Source organism: Pelobates fuscus, chromosome 3, assembly GCF_036172605.1.
Source record: "Pelobates fuscus isolate aPelFus1 chromosome 3, aPelFus1.pri, whole genome shotgun sequence".
NCBI classification, from domain to species: domain Eukaryota; kingdom Metazoa; phylum Chordata; class Amphibia; order Anura; family Pelobatidae; genus Pelobates; species Pelobates fuscus.
In genome coordinates this window covers 310,137,482-310,154,104 of record NC_086319.1, presented here as the reverse complement: position 1 = coordinate 310,154,104, position 16,623 = coordinate 310,137,482, and the positions used below count along the sequence as shown (strand labels likewise).

General features: G+C 41.9%; 1 protein-coding gene across 1 annotated transcript in view; it reads left to right on the top strand.

The window, feature by feature from the left end:
• SLCO3A1 (solute carrier organic anion transporter family member 3A1) overlaps nt 1-16,623 on the top strand; it is a 355,323-nt gene that overhangs the window by 278,016 nt on the left and 60,684 nt on the right. Inside the window, exons 5-6 of the mRNA XM_063445626.1 lie at nt 6,316-6,480; nt 14,797-14,995. Coding sequence (XP_063301696.1) covers nt 6,316-6,480; nt 14,797-14,995 — 364 coding nt within the window. The remainder of the gene's footprint in view (nt 1-6,315; nt 6,481-14,796; nt 14,996-16,623) is intronic.

Genomic DNA, 16,623 nt, shown 5'->3' with positions numbered 1-16,623 from the left:
TGAGAAATGCACGATTGCTGGTGCCAAAATGTTGGGGGTCTTGTAGTACAGTCTTGTAGTATCTGCTGAAGACTTACGTCTATCTTCTGTCCGTACTCCCAACTCTGATGCTTGCCTTCAAGATTTCTCGAGGGCTGCACCGTTCTTGTGGAACTTGCTTCCCTCCTCCGTTAGATGCTCACCCAGTCTCCACTCCTTCAAAAAATCGTTAAAAACCCACTTTTTCATAAAAGCGTTTCAATTAAACTGTTAATAGCTCCCAACTGATTCCTCTTCTGCAACTGTCACTAGTCTAATACTATCCTTACCTTTTTGTGTCATTTTACCCCACTCCCTCTAGCATGTAAGCTCATTGAGCAGGGCCATCAACCCCTCTGTTCCTGTGTGTCCAACTTGTCTGGTTACAACTACATGTCTGTTCGTCCACCCATTGCAAAGCGCTGCGGAATTTGACGGCGCTCTATAAATATCATCATCATAATAATACTACATGTGTTTATTTATTTATTTATTTATTATTGCCATTTATATAGCGCCAACAGATTCCGTAGCGCTTTACAATATTATGAGAGGGGGATTTAACTATAAATAGGACAATTACAAATAAACTTACAGGAACAATAGGTTGAAGAGGACCCTGCTCAAACGAGCTTACATTCTATAGGAGGTGGGGTGTAAAACACATTAGGACAGGAATTTACACTCAAATAAGGTGGGCTGCCCTTTAGGAGAGGGCAAGAGACAGATATGTGAGGTAAGGGTTAGTCTTGGAGGCCATAAGCTTTCCTAAAGAGATGGGTTTTAAGGCACTTCTTAAAAGATGCAAGACTAGGGGAGAGTCTGATGGCGGTAGGCAGGCTATTCCATAGGAAGGGAGCCGCCCGCGAGAAGTCCTGCAAGCGCGAGTTGGCCGTACGAGTGCGGACAACGGACAGGAGGTGGTCGCGGGCAGAACGGAGAGACTGAGAAGGGACATACCTATGGATCTGTGAGGAGATATAAGAGGGGCTAGAGTTGTTCAGTGCTTTATAGGTGTGAGTTAGTACCTTGAATTGACTCCTATAGCATACAGGAAGCCAATGTAAGGACTGGCAGAGGGGTGAGGTGTGAGAGAAACGACTAGAGAGGAAAATCAATCTAGCAGCAGCATTCATTACGGACTGTAAGGGTGCAGTACGGCTATTGGGAAGACCAATCAGGAGAGGGTTACAATAATCCATGCGGGAAATTACTAGAGCATGGACAAGCTCCTTGGTAGTATCTGGTGCAAGAAAGGGGCGGATGCGGGCTATGTTTTTAAGATGGAATCTACAGGATTTGGCAACATGCTGGATGTGAGGCTCAAAGGTGAGACCAGAGTCAAGTATGACGCCAAGACAGCGCGCTTGCAAGGATGGACTAATGTTGGTACCACAAACTTGGAGGGAGAGCGAAAGATGAGGATCAGTATTAGGAGGAGGAAAGACAAGGAGCTCAGTTTTTGAGAGATTGAGTTTCAGAAAGCGGGAGGACATCCAGTCAGAGATGGAAGAAAGGCAAGCAGTGACACGTTGCAGGACGGCAGGGGAGAGGTCCGGGGAGGAGAGATATAGCTGGGTGTCATCAGCGTACAGGTGGTAGTGAAATCCAAAAGAGGTAATAAGTTTGCCAAGAGAGGCAGTATAAAGAGAAAATAGAAGGGGACCAAGGACGGAGCCTTGGGGAACGCCAACTGAGACAGGGCAAGGGGAGGAGGTATCATTAGAAAAGGAGACACTGAATGAGCGTTGGGAGAGATAAGAGGAAAACCATGAGAGGACAGAGTCACAGAGACCAAGTGATTGAAGAGTTTGAAGAAGGAGAGCATGATCAACGGTGTCAAAGGCCGCTGAGAGGTCAAGAAGAATTAGTATGGAGTAGTGGCCTTTGGATTTAGCTGCGATTAGGTCGTTAGTAACTTTGATAAGGGCAGTCTCTGTAGAGTGGAGAGGGCGGAAGCCAGATTGAAGGGGGTCAAGGAGAGAGTTGGAATTGAGGAAATGAGACACACGGGTAAAGACAAGTCTTTCCAGAAGCTTTGAGGAAAAAGGGAGCAGGGATATGGGACGGTAGTTAGAGGGGGTGGATGGGTCGAGGGATGGTTTTTTTAGTATAGGTACTACAGTGGCATGTTTAAGGTCAGCAGGGACGATGCCAGAAGAGAGCGAGCAGTTGAAGATGTGTGTTAGAGAAGGCACAAGACAAGTGGAGAGAGATCTAATAAGGTGAGATGGGACAGGATCGAGCGGGCAAGTGGTGGGGCGAGAGGAGCAAAGAAGAGCAGCCACCTCTTGGTCAGTAGCTGGGGAGAATGTCTGAAGGGTAGGAAAGGCATGATCTATGTGTGATTGAGAAACAGAAAGGCAAGGAGGGGAGAATTCTTTCCTTAGCTGTTCAATCTTGTCAGTGAAGTAACATGCAAAGTTATCAGCAGTAAGGTTAGTTTTGGGGGTGGCCACAGCAGGGTGAAGAAGAGAATTAAAGGTGTGAAAGAGACGCCTGGGGTTGCGGGAACATGAACTAATGAGAGTGGAAAAATAGGACTGTTTGGCAAGGGCAAGGGCTGCACTGTATGAACACAATATGAATCTATAATGGAGAAAGTCTGATTGTGTACGAGACTTCCTCCAGGAGCGTTCAGCACAACGGGAGCATCTTTGCAGGTAGCGCGTTGATTTAGTATGCCATGGTTGGGGGCGGGTCCTCCTCGAGGTGCTTGTTTGGAGTGGCGCTGCAGTGGTCTCTGTGACTCTGTCCTCTCATGGTTTTCCTCTTATCTCTCCCAACGCTCATTCAGTGTCTCCTTTTCTAATGATACCTCCTCCCCTTGCCCTGTCTCAGTTGGCGTTCCCCAAGGCTCCGTCCTTGGTCCCCTTCTATTTTCTCTTTATACTGCCTCTCTTGGCAAACTTATTACCTCTTTTGGATTTCACTACCACCTGTACGCTGATGACACCCAGCTATATCTCTCCTCCCCGGACCTCTCCCCTGCCGTCCTGCAACGTGTCACTGCTTGCCTTTCTTCCATCTCTGACTGGATGTCCTCCCGCTTTCTGAAACTCAATCTCTCAAAAACTGAGCTCCTTGTCTTTCCTCCTCCTAATACTGATCCTCATCTTTCGCTCTCCCTCCAAGTTTGTGGTACCAACATTAGTCCATCCTTGCAAGCGCGCTGTCTTGGCATCATACTTGACTCTGGTCTCACCTTTGAGCCTCACATCCAGCATGTTGCCAAATCCTGTAGATTCCATCTTAAAAACATAGCCCGCATCCGCCCCTTTCTTGCACCAGATACTACCAAGGAGCTTGTCCATGCTCTAGTAATTTCCCGCATGGATTATTGTAACCCTCTCCTGATTGGTCTTCCCAATAGCCGTACTGCACCCTTACAGTCCGTAATGAATGCTGCTGCTAGATTGATTTTCCTCTCTAGTCGTTTCTCTCACACCTCACCCCTCTGCCAGTCCTTACATTGGCTTCCTGTATGCTATAGGAGTCAATTCAAGGTACTAACTCACACCTATAAAGCACTGAACAACTCTAGCCCCTCTTATATCTCCTCACAGATCCATAGGTATGTCCCTTCTCGGTCTCTCCGTTCTGCCCGTGACCACCTCCTGTCCGTTGTCCGCACTCGTACGGCCAACTCGCGCTTGCAGGACTTCTCACGGGCGGCTCCCTTGCTATGGAATAGCCTGCCTACCGCCATCAGACTCTCCCCTAGTCTTGCATCTTTTAAGAAGTGCCTTAAAACCCATCTCTTTAGGAAAGCTTATGGCCTCCTTACCTCACATACCTGTCTCTTGCCTCACATACCTGTCTCTTGCCCTCTCCTAAAGGGCAGCCCACCTTATTTGATTGTAAATTCCTGTCCTAATGTGTTTTACACCCCACCTCCTATAGAATGTAAGCTCGTTTGAGCAGGGTCCTCTTCAACCTATTGTTCCTGTAAGTTTATTTGTAATTGTCCTATTTATAGTTAAATCCCCCTCTCATAATATTGTAAAGCGCTACGGAATCTGTTGGCGCTATATAAATGGCAATAATAAATAAATAATAAATACATAAGTACATCTAGTGAGTTTAATTTAAATGCAAAGATGGATTTCGGAAAAGCATGAAAGTAAACGCATGCCACAGTAAGAGATATTTTTTAAATGCACCGGGAATAGTAAAAAACATGTAATTTACAAAACGCATACTTTTTCAATATTCTGGGTGCATTTTAGAAATATTTCATATTTATGTTAACGAAGCAAAGGTTATTTTAACATACAGTGACATAAAAACAAAACCAAAGTAAATACATATTTTGATGTAAGAATAAAACAGTATCATTAAAATTAGGTAGCAACATAGCATATCACATAATACAGTGGCTTCTTATGGAACAACTACAGTGCATAATTACATTAGGGTCGGCACCAGGGGTAAAAACCCCTTCAGCCACTTACCCTAATCCAGCGCCAGGCTCCCTCGGCGCTGGTGACCTCTCCTCCCCCTGCCGACATCAGTTCCGAATGCGCATGCGCGGCCAGAGCCGTGCACGCATTCAAACCACCCATAGGAAAGCATTACTCAATGCTTTCCTATGGACATCCAGCATGAGTTAAATTAAGTGGTCTGGGTGCCTATAGTGGTCCTTGAAGGTTAGGGCCAAAAACTAACTGATTTTTATACGCTACAATGCATCCTCAGAGGCTGTACAGAGGCCTCAATTTTGTGCTGGCTGATTTTTACAACAGAGACTCTGCCATTGCATCCACAGCTCAAGTGTTGAAGTGGAGCACCGCTCTTACCAAACTGCAGAAAAAAGCTAAACATCCATCAAATTTTTGTAAGGCTGTTCGGGAAGCAGGTCATGATGCCCTACTTCCCTTGTCTGATGCGCGGTTCTTATATATGGTCCTTTGATATATTTAAAAAAAAAAAACATAAGGTTTTTTAAAGTATGCTTATTGTGCCACTTAAGTATAAGGGTATACTGACTATCTTTTATTTACAGCTGGAGATATACTGAATGATATACATTTATTGATTTATTAATGTTGTTTATTTATAAAATGATAATGTATATGAGTTGTATCTAGTAACTAATATTTGCTGCTATTACATTGGACACACACAGTATGCACCTTGATGAAGACCAGGCAGGTCGAAACGCGTTGTGCCATGTGATTTTAAGGATATTTTATGTTATTTACTTGTTCATATTCTGTTGTATTGTTACACAGAATATTTTACTTTATCTTTATTTTTGAAGATTAATTAAAAGTTTTTTGCACTACCTCCGGTTGATTTCCTTCTACAATTGGTGTATTAAAAGGTGGAGGACAGGAGGCAACTGGATAAAGTGATCTTTTCAAAACCTTTAGAGCCAGAGTCTGCTATATGTGGCTCTGCATATTGTGAGTTGGAAATTGTCACCTGTATCTTTATACACATTTGATTGTACTATATAATGCTATGGATTGTGCTTTTATAATTTTAGGTTGACTATAACTCACAAAAGATCAAGTGTGAATACGTATTATTAATTTTACCTTATTATCTTGGTTTTAAGTATTTTGACACTAACGTTTTGCGACACATTGTTTGGAAAAAAACTGCCTTAACCAAATAGACAGAACCCAAATAAATGGCATAGAGCCTTTCTTTAATTTTTATGGATAAAATATATATAAAAATTTGATATTTTGAAAAAATATTTTCGAATTTTTATTTTTTGATATATTGATATTTTTTTATAGATATGTTGTTTAATAATGCAATAATTTTTAAAAGTTTATCCAAAAATATTAAATAATTTAAAAAGCTTACCTAAAAATATTAAATCAAGTCCTCTGGGTCTTACCCCAGAAGATAAAGACCATTGCAATAATGTATTAACTGAATTTTCTATGTGAGAATTTATTATTTAGGACATACCAAGAAAAGACAGCATTCCTGCTCTTGTGGATCTTTGTCAAGCTTGAATGATATGATTCTGGAAGCATTATTTTGAGTTAGAATTGGTTTTACTAAACCTGATGTCATTGTCATGACATGTCATTATGAGAATTTTCGATGGTGCTTTTATTTCAATATATACATGCTCATATGGTTTTCATTTTTTTGTTTTTGTTTTCATTCTTCACCCATTGCACAGCTCTATGCAAATAAAAACACATGTTTTATGTCTGTGAGTATATTTTTTTAAGCTGGCTTATACTTGGTATATAATGTAATATTACTAATTATTTTACTTGTGAAATACTGATGCCACCATGTGACCATGATGTACCTATTTTCTTTCAGTAATCCCGAAAGTGACAAAACATCTGCTCTCTAACCCTGTTTTCACCTGTATTGTTCTGGCTGCCTGCATGGAGATAGCTGTGGTGGCTGGCTTTGCTGCATTTCTAGGCAAATATTTGGAACAGCAATTCAACTTGACAACTTCATCAGCCAATCAGCTTTTGGGTAAGAGTATTTCATAATAATCAGATACTAGGAACAACACTGTTTATTTTGTATGTACCTTGTCTTCCATTTTAGATGTGTTTCATGAGTTAGAGCTTATTATGTGAACCTATATTAACCAAGTGTCTCTGAATAAGGCACTTGTTAGCATTTCAGAGTGTCTGATAGGAAATACCTAGGGTCATGTTTCCCTGTTCCAAATACCAGTAGAAAAAAAAAATCCACAGAACACTCGGGAAATAGCAAGACAGGGGTTTTCTGGGGGCTAAAGCTCTGAATATGGGGCTCTTTGGCTGCAGATCTCTACAGTTGATGGAGGGGGCGAGGGATATTGGTATTTTTTATTTCTTCTCAACATCTGTCTGTTATAAAAAGAAAGATCAGTAGTATAGTGAGCCAACAACCTACTTTGGAGAACAGCGTGGTGCCCTACCAGGTGTTTTTCCTTAGGGTGTACTGCAGCGCAGAAATCTTTGGTGGGATCCCATTGGATTGATGGCTGTGCTGAATTTGCCTGTTTTTTGAGATCCCAGAGAGCATCAGTAGCACTCTGTTCATGGGTAGAGAGGGGAGGAAAATGTGTAGACATATCCACACCTTTCTGTTAGTGTTGGGATCATTGAGTTTTCCACTGTTTTTTCTGACACCTAGCAATGCATCTGAGTAGAGCACAGATTTCCATATTGACTTCTACATCTCAAAAGAATGAATTAGTATTCTTTGGAATTCTGCTTATACACAAAGCCACTCCTCAATCTGTGTAACGGATCACCTGGCACCCCGACTTGGTACCTCCGTTAATGGATGCTCCTAGTGCTTCCTGAGGACTCCAAGCTCTCTAGCCGACACCACAATCACCGAATCAGAGAAGCATATGAATCCTCTCAAGCCTCTGAATGCTGTAGACAGTTGAATAGGAACCATACGAATAGGTTTTCACTCCTAGCAGTCAAACCGGAACAGCATGCAATAAATCCTTCCCCCAATAATGAGACGACACTTCACTTTGAGGGTAAAACAGGAACTCTGGACTGGCTCATCCAGCCTGGCTTTTATTTCCAACTCACACATACAGGCCACACCCAGGGGGAGGCATAAAAGAACCAATGACATAGATGTTACCTCCCACACATCCCCTCCCCTTAGTGTGACACATAATCCCATTATGCATACAGTGTAAAATATACTTTTACACAACTTTCATAACTTTAAAACCATACATCACATTCACATAAAAATACATATCCATAATCAATCCATTCAGGGGAACAACATATTACAAAAATGGCATGAATCCGACCAGGGGTTCAAAAGTTACTAAAAGTATCTTTTGTTCCTTTCTGGCTGGCAGAAAAACATCCCCACAATGCACCCTGGTTTCCTCCCTTCTGCCCTGGAGTTAATTGGAGAAGTAATACAATTACCCAGGACTAAAGGCAGACTCCATTAACCACATGGTTGCAAAACAACATAAAACACTTTAAAATACATAAAGTCACATTTACACATAACACACAGACATTTCACCTATCCCCAGATAGCTGGGATCTGCACGCACAAAACTACCGAATAGCGTGCAGATCCTACTCACACAGTACAATTGCCATGGAGCTAAAGTCTTTCCCATAGTCTTTCATTATATAAATAGGCTCCATGGTATGGCTATCTGGGGTATCACATTCCCATAAAGTCTGGTCCATAGTCCAAAGGCAAGAGGCGGGCAATCAGCCCCCTCCAAGGACACGTGGCGAGGTCGGTTTCGCCACACTTCTCCCCTTTACCCCCCAGACTAACAGGGTACTTGACCTCCTGCCGGTCAGTGCCCTTGTTAGTCCAGCAGCCCACCCACAAGACAGAAACAGCAGAGCAGCCCACCCACAATAAACAGTTACTACACCTGGGTGAGGGAGAATCTTGTCCAGGTTCAGGTGCCTCACCACGGCTGTGTGGGGGACTGGTAGGCTGCCTTGGTAGGTTGCTGAGGGGGCAGAGACCAGTGGTACTCTGTCCTGTTGCCAGCACTACCACGGGAGTAGTCTGGTTGGAGCCTGGTTGCTGGAGACCGACTGTCTCCCCTTTAAATACACCGCTCTGTGGCTGGAGACCGACTGTCTCCCCTTGAGTTACACCGCTCTGCTGCTGGAGACCGACTGTCTCCCCTTTAGTTACACAGCTCTGCTGCTGGAGACCGACTGTCTCCCCTTGAGTTACACAACTCTGCTGCTGGAGACTGACTGTCTCCCCTTTAGTTACACAGCTCTGCTGCTGGAGACAGACTGTCTCCCCTTTGGCTAAACAGCCCTGTTGTGGGGGGGCAGGACCGACCGTCCCTACCCCCTGTGCTGGAAGTGCAGAGACCACGGTCCCATCTGCACAGGTGTGGGGCTTACAGTCTCCCCTTGGTGGGTTAGGCTGCGGCTGGAGAGAGGGTGTAACAAGCTCCTCTCTCTGAACTGTAACCTGCCGCTGGGGATCTGGGCCGACTGCCCAGCATCCCTGTAGGGCCGGTAGAGAGACCTCGATCCCATCTCCACCTGCCATCTGTGGGTCTCTCCAGGACCAGTCTATGAGGTCCTCTACTTCTGCAACTGGTAGTGAAGCAGGGGGTACCTCTGCCGCGTTTTCACAGCTATAGGCTAGCAGGTCTGGGTCTGCCACCCAGTTTTCCCGGTCTGCGTCCCTGCTCTGCGGCTGGCAGGAATTTAATAGTTCTACATAGTCCATCTCCAGCTCTCGTTCCATGGCAGCGAAACGGCGGAGGTCTTCTCCCAGTCCAATAGATCTCGGGCCCTGTATCATCTCACCTCGGTAATGAAAGATAGCCCAGTACCGTGACTCTGCTGGACTGCCGAAGTCGACATCCTCCACTAAGGCTTTCCACAACAGGCCAGGGCTTGTGTAGTTCTCCCCCTCTGGCTGGATGCCCTCTGCCCTCCACGTCTCTGGCTGGACAGTGCACCACCACAGTGCCCGGTATGAGGCGTCCAGGCTCAGTTCCCTTTCCACGAGGTACTCGAGTTGTCTTACCCGCTGCCCTCCAGGTTGATCTCCCAGAAGTGGCATCCGCCAGGCCATTTGTTCCTCCAACTGGTATGCGACACCAGGAAGGCGCTGCTGCCGTTGATACTGGACTTCCTCCAGGGCATCGTACCATAATTCTTTCCGGGCATTATCTCTCCATTCTAATTCACTCTCTTCCTCAGGTGTGTGTGTTGCCCAGGGGTCTACGAACCCCATTTTCCCAAATCTTTGTGTAGACAGGGATGCTGTAGGCACACTAGCGTCGCCCTCAATTTGTAAATCCAAACGTACTGTGTCTCCGAGCTGCTTTACCTCGCACTAGGACGCCATCCCACCGCTTGCCACCAATGTAACGGATCACCTGGCACCCCGACTTGGTACCTCCGTTAATGGATGCTCCTAGTGCTTCCTGAGGACTCCAAGCTCTCTAGCCGACACCACAATCACCGAATCAGAGAAGCATATGAATCCTCTCAAGCCTCTGAATGCTGTAGACAGTTGAATAGGAACCATACGAATAGGTTTTCAATCCTAGCAGTCAAACCGGAACAGCATGCAATAAATCCTTCCCCCAATAATGAGACGACACTTCACTTTGAGGGTAAAACAGGAACTCTGGACTGGCTCATCCAGCCTGGCTTTTATTTCCAACTCACACATACAGGCCACACCCAGGGGGAGGCATAAAAGAACCAATGACATAGATGTTACCTCCCACACATCCCCTCCCCTTAGTGTGACACATAATCCCATTATGCATACAGTGTAAAATATACTTTTACACAACTTTCATAACTTTAAAACCATACATCACATTCACATAAAAATACATATCCACAATCAATCCATTCAGGGGAACAACATATTAAAAAATGGCATGAATCCGACCAGGGGTTCAAAAGTTACTAAAAGTATCTTTTGTTCCTTTCTGGCTGGCAGAAAAACATCCCCACAATGCACCCTGGTTTCCTCCCTTCTGCCCTGGAGTTAATTGGAGAAGTAATACAATTACCCAGGACTAAAGGCAGACTCCATTAACCACATGGTTGCAAAACAACATAAAACACTTTAAAATACATAAAGTCACATTTACACATAACACACAGACATTTCACCTATCCCCAGATAGCTGGGATCTGCACGCACAAAACTACCGAATAGCGTGCAGATCCTACTCACACAGTACAATTGCCATGGAGCTAAAGTCTTTCCCATAGTCTTTCATTATATAAATAGGCTCCATGGTATGGCTATCTGGGGTATCACATTCCCATAAAGTCTGGTCCATAGTCCAAAGACAAGAGGCGGGCAATCAGCCCCCTCCAAGGACACGTGGCGAGGTCGGTTTCGCCACAATCTGAAATCAAATTCTGGAGCTAGACCTGTTCTATAAAATATAATTCATGTGTGAGTATGTTTGTGTAAATGTGTAAGAAGCAGTTAAGCAAAGTCTTTGCAGTCTTTTGTTCCCCCCTCTTTTGGTCACTTCTCACTTGATTTGTGAATAAAATCAACATTTAGTCACTGCCCCCTAGCCATCAATCATTTTTATTTCCTATCAATCATCTTTTGTTTAGACTCAGCCCTTGCATGTTTCAGTTGTTTCGGGAGTCGTGTACATTTCAAATCGGAGTTTGTGAATTCATCCGAACCAATCAGACCAATTATGGATGAATTGTAGTTCAGAGCAAAACAACTCTCCAAGTCTAGTTATAAACATGCTGTAAAAACTAAAAGATATGCAAACTACTAGAAAAGGGAATAGTGCATACACAAAAAATGCAGTTTTAAATCTTACAAGGCTTCTAAACTATGCCTACCTTAGCAAACAAATATGGTGATTTGGTTACACCATATGACCACACCGTGTTAAACCCATGACTTTGTCAAAGTAACTCAATATTGGTGGGTTATATGCTAATTATTCATGGAAGATAAATATTCTAACTCTACCTACTACTTAAACTGCTACACGATACTGTCCTTGTTTTAAAACTTTCCTGTGGTCACTTCCAATGGGGGACCTGGAGTGGTGGTGCAAGGTGCTCAACCTACAAGGAATCTCGTCTGGATTCCAAATATACGCAGAAAAAAAACAGGGAATTGAGGGGCATATCCAAAAAATGCATTTCTTAGTAGCTGATTTATGTTTGGTAAATTTATCTTTGGTAACTTCCAAAGAAAAACAATATACATTATAGAAACTTTGTGCATTTAGAGGTCAATAAGATTAGATAGATTGGGTTGAATAGCGCAATTAATGCAACATTATTGTGAATGATCATTAAAAAGCTATTGTTCCACGTAGACTGGCTATTTCCTATTTAAAAAGCAAATGCATTTTCATAGTTGTTCCTTTTTCAGAACAGGACTGTGTCTAAACTGTTGAGGGTGTTGTTGGAGGGCATTACTCTATTAGTCTTCTACCTCTTCTATAAGGCTTTATAACACACATATATTTTTTTCTGATGTTGTCATAAATGCCTATTTCTCCCTTGCCAAAATTCTATCGAAATTATCAGAATAATGCACTTTAGAAAATCCCTCTGGATGCTTGTTTATATGACGTTGCCTATCTCCCCGCTGTGTTCCAAGTCATTCACAATTAGAGCATTCTCTTTAATGATGAGTATCACCATTGCTCGGTTCACATAGCTCATATCTAAAATATTTAATCTCTTATGTTTGTTTGTTTGAAGAAAATGGTCTCCACTCAACGCTGCAAAAATATTCATATAAAAGTGCAACATCTTCCACTAATTATTTGTACTATTTACCAAAGTATTCTGCTCACTTTCCCAAATGCTCTGAAATTCTACTTGTTTTCTTTTAACTTAGTCAAGATAACTGTAATCCCTTTCTTCTTCTTCTTGTGTCAGTAAGATTTATTGTTCTCCAAATACATACATTTTTGATGATAGTAAATAATAGATTGTTCACCACTCAGTTGTTTAACACATCTAAGAATATATACTTGGTTGTAAATTTTTCATTTCCTGGTCAAAATGCATACTTTGCTTTCAATATTTCTAAATTTACAATATTTCTAATTACTTATTTTTAGTTTTAGCCATTACAGTGACTGTTCAAATGACTGATCCACGAGAGGAACCATAATAGCATAACATAAGTGTTTTCTCTAGGGATACACCAAAATTCCGTCTGCCAAAATTTTCGGCCGAAAATGGGCCTATCCTGTTCCAGCTGAAAATGGGTCAAATTTGCAAAAAAATGAATTAAAAAATCATTGTTTTTTGTTTGTTTTTTTTTGGGGGGGGAGAGGGAGAGGGGGGGAAAGAACACTATGGGACAGGGGAGGGGTAGGAAGAACACTATGGGACAGGGGAGGAAGGGAAAGAACACTATGGGACAGGGGAGGGGTAGGACGAACACTATGGGACAGTGGATGGCGGGAAGAACACTATGAGAAAGGGGAGGGTGGGAGAACACTATGGGACAGGGGAGGGGGGAAGAACACTATGGGATAGGGGAAGGGGGAGAGAACACGATAGGATAGGGGAGGGGGGGGGAAGAATACTATGGGACTGGGTTGGAGGGGGTAAAGAACAATAAAAAAGAGGGGGGAGAGGAACACTAGAGGGTGGAGAGAGGGACATTAAGCGGGGGGACCACTAAAAGAGAAGGGAAGTTTTTCATATTAGATTAATTCATTAAAAAGTCTAATATTAAAAAAATTATAGGAAAACATTTTTTTTTTAAATCATTTGGGGAAAAAAATTTATTTTCGGTTTCAGTTTTTGGCCAAGGGCATCCTGAATTTTCGGTTTCGGCTCAGAATTTTCATTTCGGTGAATCCCTAATTTTTCTCTTCTAGCAACTCATTCACCAGACCACTATCAACTGCCAGTTTTTTATCCTATTCCGGATCAACTCAAATTAATACATTTTTTTCAGAAAGTGTCCTGTATGGTGCAGTACCAAGAATCTTGATTATCTAAATCCTCTGTTGCCCTAATATAAATTTTGATAACCTGATTAAAATCAATTTCTGCCTCATACTTTTCCTAAAGTAAATCTGTGCTTTCTTAGATCTTTTAAACTTGTAGATTTTAAAAATGTAACAAGTACTTTTATCACCAATGATTTCACTAGTTAAGCCTCATTGAATGTGAGGTTGGCTGGCCTATAATTATGTGACTTTACATTACAACCACATTTATTTTACTTTTTTTTTTTTATTGTTTTAGGGTTTCCTATAATTACCCTGAACAAATATATCTATACTGGTTAATATTAAAGTAAATGTTAGATTTTCTACTGAAATCTGGAATGGATAAATTATTCTTCCTGTCATCAGTATTGAATTTTTTTTTTTTTTATACAGAATGTTTAGGAGTGTCTCATTTCGCTGTAATTTAGGAGTTATTACACTTTGCTTATGCAGTCCTAGGCTACACCTCCCCTGACTGTGATTCACTCAGTCTACATGAAGTAAATATTTATTTTTTATAACACAAAGTGTTTAGTTTGGAAGTGCTTATTGAATTTTAATCACACACAGAAAGCTAGCAGGAGATCAGAAATTCTAAATGAAACAAGCTGTGCAACAAAGTTTTTAGGTTATTTTTCAGGAAGTCAAAGACAGAGGATGTGTGGCTAGAACTGCATAAAAGAAGGTATTTAATTCATAAGTAGCAGTAAATTGAACAGTGAGGATGCAGAGAATGATCTATACACCAAAATCCCTTCTTTAAGCAAAAGTTGTTTTGGTGCTTAATGTATCCTTTTAAAAAAAGGAACTCTAAGTGGGAGTTTCCTACTGAGATATAAGGAGGGCACGTCTGTATATTCTTTGGGGCTTTTTTTGTTTATAGCATTCAGCTAGTTATTAGAAGTATAGCATGAGTAAAGAATTAGCTAAATTGGCTATTTAACACTTTTTTTAACCAAATGTGAGAGAGGCACATTAGTAGGAATGGATTTAACATGGTAAGAAATGGGAATATATGAGATTTATGTCTGGATAGTAGTGGTAAGACCTAAGGGCTTATTTACTAAAGTGAGAATACAAAGTGAATTTAAAATTTGACATCAGAATAGCTGAACTGGAAAAATTCAGTTACCTATATGTTCAACTCGATTTCAAGTTCTCGCCTTAGTAAATAAGCCTGACAGTGTTTCTTCTGCAGTACTTCAATTAGCATTCAAAATATATAATTATATTATTTGTTTAAAAAAGTAATTATTTGTATAATAAATACTTAATGGGAAAAAAAACCAGACATTTCACATGAAATGAGTTCACAGGAGTAATACTATTTTTATTTCTTCCAGGAATGACTGCAATACCATGTGCTTGTTTAGGCATTTTCCTTGGTGGGCTCCTCGTCAAGAAGTTGAGTCTGTCTGCACTCGGAGCTATCAGAATGGCCATGCTTGTAAACTTGATATCCACTGCATGCTATGTTTCCTTTCTCTTCCTGGGCTGCGATACAGGTCCTGTAGCTGGAGTAACAGTTCCCTATGGAAATACGTGAGTAAAACCATTATTACAAAGTACTCCAAGTCTGATTTATAAACATGTTGTAGATAATGTCTAGGAATGTGCATGGACAAAAAATTTGGTTCGGTTCGGTTTGGAAATTCGGGTAAGTAAAACAATTTGTCTGCTTCGTCAATTCAGACCAATGGCATTTGGTTCAGTTCGGCATTTCGGCAATTCGAAACTTATGCAATTCGGAACTTCTGTAATTCCTACCCCTAACCCTAAACCCTACTCCTAAACCTTAACCCCTAACCCACATCGGAACTGCGGCAATTCGGAACTTTGGCAGTTCGGAACTTCAGCAATTTGGAACTTTAGCAATTCGGTTCAGTTCGGCAATTCGGCAATTCGAACATTCGTAAGCATCCGAAAGTCTGAATTGCACGAAATTCGTCTGAATGTACATTCATAATGAAACAAATTGTACATGTCTGATTGTAGCGGTACTTACCCTTTCCAGGGGCCGGCCGGGGTCATCTGTTCAAGTCCGCGCGGTCCTGCTGCTGCACGAGCCGCGCGCGGCTCATCCGACGGCTGCAACAGGAAGGCGGGCAGTGACCGCGAGAAGCGGTCACGTGTCCCGCCTGACTCTAAGAGCGCGCCGCGGGTCTCGGGCATGCTCTTAAAGGCAAAGGCCTCCCATTGGTCCCTGTCATGCCACACTCCCCATACACTTACCTTTTGGGGGCGTGGATGTAACAGGGGCCAATCAAAATAGATGTTAAGGTATTTATACTCACCTTTTTTCCTTAGTTCCTTGCCCTATCGTGGTTTTTGTTTCAGTTCCCTTTAGCGCTTGTTGTGTTCAGTTATGTTCCTTCGTACTTGACCTTGGCTTTGTTTCTGACTACGTTTTCTCTTTACCCTTATCTGTTCTGTTTGCCAGCTTGCTGTTTACTGTGTACCAGACCCTGGCTAGTCCTAGTTTACGCTGTCTCTTTGTGCCCTTGAACTCGGATCGCTCCTGACTCTGTACTCCTCTCGTATACGTTGAGTCCGGCCATTCTAAGGTCCGGTAGACGTATCTGCCCTCTGTGTTGTCTTCTGTTGAGTTAAACAAAAAACAAACTAATTGAAACCTTCTAAAATAGGTATCTCTGTATTTCATAATCTGATTGAACATAATAGTTTTAATTATATTTTTATATTTATATTTATATTTTTATTTCTCCGTTGAACTTTCCTATATCTGCTGTGTCTCAAACTCCTGTTCATAAAATGCCTTTAAAAACATGTCTAAATTCAGTCTAAATCCAAATTGCTTCTGCTGCCTATGAAAATAATATAGTAACCCAGAATAACATGGGCAAGTACCCAAACATACTGGGTGGGTGTAATCTGTTTCATATATTAGATTTTTTTAATGTCATACGTAGTAGGGTTAAGCCCAAAAAGGGTCAGCTTAACAGAGCCCAAACCTTGGTTAATTGGATGTAGTAGTCACACAGTAACTTTAGAGTTTTTTAACAAGTTGTTTTAGACATCTTTGAATTTCTTACTACATCTTTGACATGAATTGTTTAATAAGACAGTGACCATATGTTGTAAAAAAGTCCATTCTGTCTGCTTTAGGACATACACTTGTAGTATGAGTAATATAATTAATTAGTGAATGT